This window comes from Phanerochaete carnosa (genome assembly GCF_000300595.1).
Source record: "Phanerochaete carnosa HHB-10118-sp unplaced genomic scaffold PHACAscaffold_3, whole genome shotgun sequence".
In the NCBI taxonomy this organism is placed as follows: Eukaryota; Fungi; Basidiomycota; class Agaricomycetes; order Polyporales; family Phanerochaetaceae; genus Phanerochaete; species Phanerochaete carnosa.
The window spans coordinates 935,088-939,283 of NW_006767630.1; the positions used below are offsets into that span (position 1 = coordinate 935,088).

Here is a 4,196-nt window from a genome sequence, read left to right on the forward strand (position 1 = left end):
TTTGTCTCATCAAACATGATTGATACATACTCCGTCATGTACAGCCGCCACTCCTAATCTCACGCTTTATCCTGAACCTGCGCCACGCGGTGCACCAGAGCGACGGCAACGCCGCGGAGTCGACGTCGGGTTATGACGCGTCTCAGTTCTCGGCACCGAACTTCCGAATACCGCCAAGTCTGGTGGGCAACATGGGCGAGTTCTTACATGCTGAGGAGAGCGAGGACATGTATGATGATTTGGGGTGGCATGCGGCGGAGGAGACGCGGTTGTCTTCTGAGCTCATATAGGGGGAGTAAGTCTGTCTAGTATGATGCAGCTGCCGACCAAACAACGCCGTGGCGGATCTGGTGACAGCTTTGCTACGCGGCACTTAGCAATCTCCTGTACATACATAAACCATATCGTGCGGCTTCATACCCGTATTATTATGCATACAAACTCGGCTTGTGCATAATCCCAAAAGTACCACGGCCAGGGCGACCAACTAAGGCCAAAGACATATCTGAGCAAGCATGACAACAAAGCCAAGGCTTCTGAATACTGTCTTGCAGTGAGCCTCAGTGTGGCGGGTTACTTGGGTTGTCGTGTTGCTTGCGAGCGTGCCCGAAACAACTAGCTGAGTCCGACCCGGAGGCCCAGCTGGCAGCCGGATTCCAGTTCGTGACGATTAGCACGTGCCGAGGGGCGTGACGATACGTATTACGCGTGTCACAAGTACTGCTCGACGCAGACGGGGACGGTGGGATCGGCGGTCTCCTAGATTTTTTTAAATTCTCGTTCATATATATCTGTAAAGATTGAGCAGGGAAACAAGTGCCGACGGTAAGGTATTTGAAATTATACTTACTACTAGATCCGACTCATGTAAGTATATTGCTAACATGCTAACTGGACGCTGGCATGTACTACACGACAATATCCACAGAATGCCTGAAGGCACATAGATAGAGTCGCTCTCCCCATATTTGTTGTAGTGATATTACTACTTTACAGGGATACTCTTAACGGACTCGGAAACAGGACGTGTACCTAGGATGAGGCCGCACCAGGTCAGACACTCTCCACCGACCGCGCGGAACTGGTTGTCCTACTCGTTTGGTCACTTTCCCCGGACGCGCCAGCATAACTACCCTCTTTTGAGATGGCATAAACGACGTTGTTGAAGACAATAGGCCCAGATGCGGAATCCCACGTTGCGAGCCATTCGCTCTCGACGGTCTCGATTTTGCCGATGTTCATCGTGAAGCGAACTGTGAGGATGAGTGGCTATTTGGTGTTCATCAGCGTAAGCGGGGTACAAGTATATAAATGATACTTTACCACAGAGGCCAAGAGAGGATCGAGAATCTCTCCTGTCATGATAGTACCCTGAAGAGGATGAGCACAGGCACACGCTGTCAACGTAATACACTGCACCTTAAAAATGGCCATCTGTGACACATCGAGGGCTAGTATAATCCTGTGGCGGTGAAAGAATGTTAGCTAGGCATAAAGCCACAGCTTTGTCACATACACGAAGTAGACCACACCTGCGTGTTATTAGTATCATACATATTCAACGTATGAAGTGTGACATACCGTTGTAAAGGAGGTACTTAGCCGTGGGGAAAGCGACCCCGATTCGCCTCGCCGTTCGGCACAATCCAAAAGTGATGGACCAGGTTAATGCCAAGACGATAATGTCTCGACAAAGCAGAGTAAAGCAGGTGATGTAAGCGGCTGATAGTCCGTCAGAATCATCCATGGCTCTACTATCGCAGTACACTACCCACATCTGTCGTGGACCGGCCGGTCAGTACCGAGTGTCCACTTGGGAATGAACGTGATACCCACATGGTATAATTCCGCTGAAAATGCGCCGCCGACTGGATCCACGTCTTGACACAGCCTGGCACATGTGGCAGGTAGTCGCGACGATATCCTCCTACTGCGAGCTGAGAGGCATTAGTATTCTGTAGGCGAGTACGTCAATGTAGTGGGCAACCTACAATGTTGCTTCCGACTGGGACGAAGCCCAAGATGAAGCAAACTATCGTTGTCGCTCGCTTGTACCTGTGAGGGCACAGCACGAACACTCTTCGGGTGATAAGAACTAGATATCTCAAGTCAGATGTGGACGTGGCGACATGGGTACATTCGCGAATCGCACCATCAACCTGCGCCCAGCTGACCAGCTGAGCGATCGAAGACACCCAGAAGGCCAGGTCACAGCTGTTCAAAAGCTCGTAAGCGGTACACATGCCAATCTTCCGCGTGAGAAACCTTACCTCTAATTGGAAGCGCGGCGAACGGATGAGGCAGTGAGGCTACATGCAAAACCCGGGAAGGCTCGACCATTGCTCACCTCAGGCGATGTTCGCATAATCTGAGAGAAATATCCTGCAGCTTGACAAAGCAGAGACCATCGAGCTGTCAATAATAGACAGGACCACGGAGTGATGGGCCGCCTCCATATCTTGACCACCTCTTGAGGAAGAGTGATGATGTAATCGTATATGACAAGTGCTGGTAGGAGCCATAAGTGAAGTACACACGGATCAGATGTTCTAGCACAAACCGGTAACTGCGATGAGCACATACGTGCTGGGGAGACCGGAGCGTTGAGCATCAGGAGGCATCTCCGAGACGCTAGTGATGCCTTACCTGATCGTCTGGGACCCGATGAGCGACGCGTTTACCTCGATAGGCATCATCGTAGTGTTTTGGGTGGTCCAGAGTCTGCCGGGAGAACGATATGTTATATGAACTGAAGAATAAAGGCTTCCCCTCTGGCGCCTCACGAAGGGAACAGGCCTCGAGCCAGATCGCCGACCCTATCTACCCTTGGTGTCCATACAGAGTGTTACTCCAAGATTCGATGCACTACTGCGGCAAGCTGTCGGGAGAATTGAGATGATGGACAACGTCCCATTGGACAGCGGCGCACAGCTTTGCGTGGGAGTTTCTGGAAATCCAGGTTCGGGGTGATCGTGCAGGACCGCCTTGTTCCTCATTGGGCGGAATCGTCCTGCGTACCTGCCCGTGACGGCGATAGCCATATGGCTTGTGAGTACGGTTGGTGCATACCCGGACGAGGGCAGGTCATGACAACCCTTTTATGGGGCTCTGCGTCCCAATGACCCTTTCTGTGGGCTGCAGGTCACAAGAAGAGGTCGGGCTTGGCGGGGGAGAGGTTTTAGCTGTGCTGGCATGTCTTTATGCCACTTACATCGTGGCGCTGCACGCTTACGGTATGTGCACTGAGCTACGAATCGTGCCTGAGAGTGAGCTACCGGTCTATGACGTCTAGAAAGTAACCAAGGACATACACGTATTTAGCTCACAACGGCCCAATGCACTGTGCAACCTACGAGCGAACTAGAGGCTCCACGCTGGTAGCCAGTAGATTACTTGGCTTTGCCGACTGCAACGCCGGGTATTAGATTGACATCACGATTGAGGCGAAAAGACCGGACTGTGGCGCGATGTAAGGCTGTTGGTGCCTGACACTCGGCATTTTTTGTAGCTGTGCGTCAGGGGATCTCCAGGCAAGAATGGCCCGTGCTCGACAGTACGACAAGGAACGGCGAGAGTGTGACAAATGGAAGCTCGCACTTGGCCGAAACTCTGGTCTAGTTGTAAATCGTACCCGTAACACAAGGGTTCAGTGCCTTCATGATTGCCAAAATGATGCTGTGCAGGGATGCAGGCACCACAGGAGCGTATCCGCACCACCGAGGGAGGCCGACTACTGTATTCAGAACTCGGGATGCAAGGCAGTGGCGGAGAACTTACAGAAAAAGCTCTCGGGTCCCGTTCCGACGTGTAATCGGATTGGGTTGAGTTTCATATATTAATATCAGGAAGTGAACATTTCGCGGGAGAAGATTGCAGCTGGCGTCTCAATACTAGGAAAGGGGCCGAGGTGAGCAGGGACGGTGCAAATACAAATTATACTATCGAGTGTCCTTTTAGTAATGTCCTTGCAGATAAAGCGTGAAGATGTTTTTCTGAGCCAAGACCATTCATGCTGGCCTGGCAGCAGTCTCCGCGATGCGTCGCTTGTCGAGTCCGTTTACTATGATGGCACCTGGACAGACCGCAAGTTCAGCCTCCAGAAAGATCTTGAAGCAAGCCTGGGCGGGGACACACCTGTCATAATGGACGAGATGCCAAGCATGACGCGCTCGCGTGAGCACCTTGTCGCGTGCGGA

The 4,196-nt window shown here is 51.9% G+C and overlaps 2 protein-coding genes across 2 annotated transcripts; one reads left to right on the top strand and one right to left on the bottom strand.

Annotated features, from left to right (window-relative positions):
- Positions 1-985: 985 nt before the first annotated feature.
- Positions 986-2,469, bottom strand: PHACADRAFT_251445 (uncharacterized protein). Its single transcript, XM_007392957.1, has 9 exons — positions 2,348-2,469; positions 2,153-2,216; positions 1,992-2,095; positions 1,835-1,937; positions 1,582-1,722; positions 1,517-1,532; positions 1,420-1,462; positions 1,324-1,371; positions 986-1,269 (listed from the first exon to the last, which is right to left on the bottom strand). Exons 1-9 carry the CDS (start codon positions 2,363-2,365, stop codon positions 1,054-1,056), a joined length of 753 nt encoding a protein of 250 aa, XP_007393019.1. The 5' UTR covers positions 2,366-2,469; the 3' UTR covers positions 986-1,053.
- Positions 2,470-2,474: 5 nt separating this feature from the next.
- PHACADRAFT_251447 (uncharacterized protein) lies at positions 2,475-3,796 on the top strand. The gene is made up of 7 exons (XM_007392958.1): positions 2,475-2,508; positions 2,561-2,586; positions 2,647-2,878; positions 2,930-3,247; positions 3,312-3,406; positions 3,459-3,730; positions 3,778-3,796. Exons 4-6 carry the CDS (start codon positions 3,119-3,121, stop codon positions 3,487-3,489), a joined length of 255 nt encoding a protein of 84 aa, XP_007393020.1. The 5' UTR covers positions 2,475-2,508; positions 2,561-2,586; positions 2,647-2,878; positions 2,930-3,118; the 3' UTR covers positions 3,490-3,730; positions 3,778-3,796.
- Positions 3,797-4,196: the final 400 nt, after the last annotated feature.

What these genes read in the sequence shown, in the direction of transcription:
- PHACADRAFT_251447 (XM_007392958.1), top strand. Translation starts at nt 3,119, where the DNA reads ATGACCCTTTCTGTGGGCTGCAGGTCACAAGAAGAGGTCGGGCTTGGC. An exon ending in CTTACGGTATGTGCACTGAG is followed by an intron (nt 3,248 to 3,311) that starts CTACGAATCGTG and finishes CCAAGGACATAC; the next exon opens with ACGTATTTAGCTCACAACGG. An exon ending in AGATTACTTGGCTTTGCCGA is followed by an intron (nt 3,407 to 3,458) that starts CTGCAACGCCGG and finishes AAAAGACCGGAC; the next exon opens with TGTGGCGCGATGTAAGGCTG.
- PHACADRAFT_251445 (XM_007392957.1), bottom strand. An exon ending in TCAGCGGAATTATACCATGT is followed by an intron (nt 1,723 to 1,834) that starts GGGTATCACGTT and finishes ACGGACTATCAG; the next exon opens with CCGCTTACATCACCTGCTTT. An exon ending in ATCCTCTCTTGGCCTCTGTG is followed by an intron (nt 1,270 to 1,323) that starts GTAAAGTATCAT and finishes AACACCAAATAG; the next exon opens with CCACTCATCCTCACAGTTCG.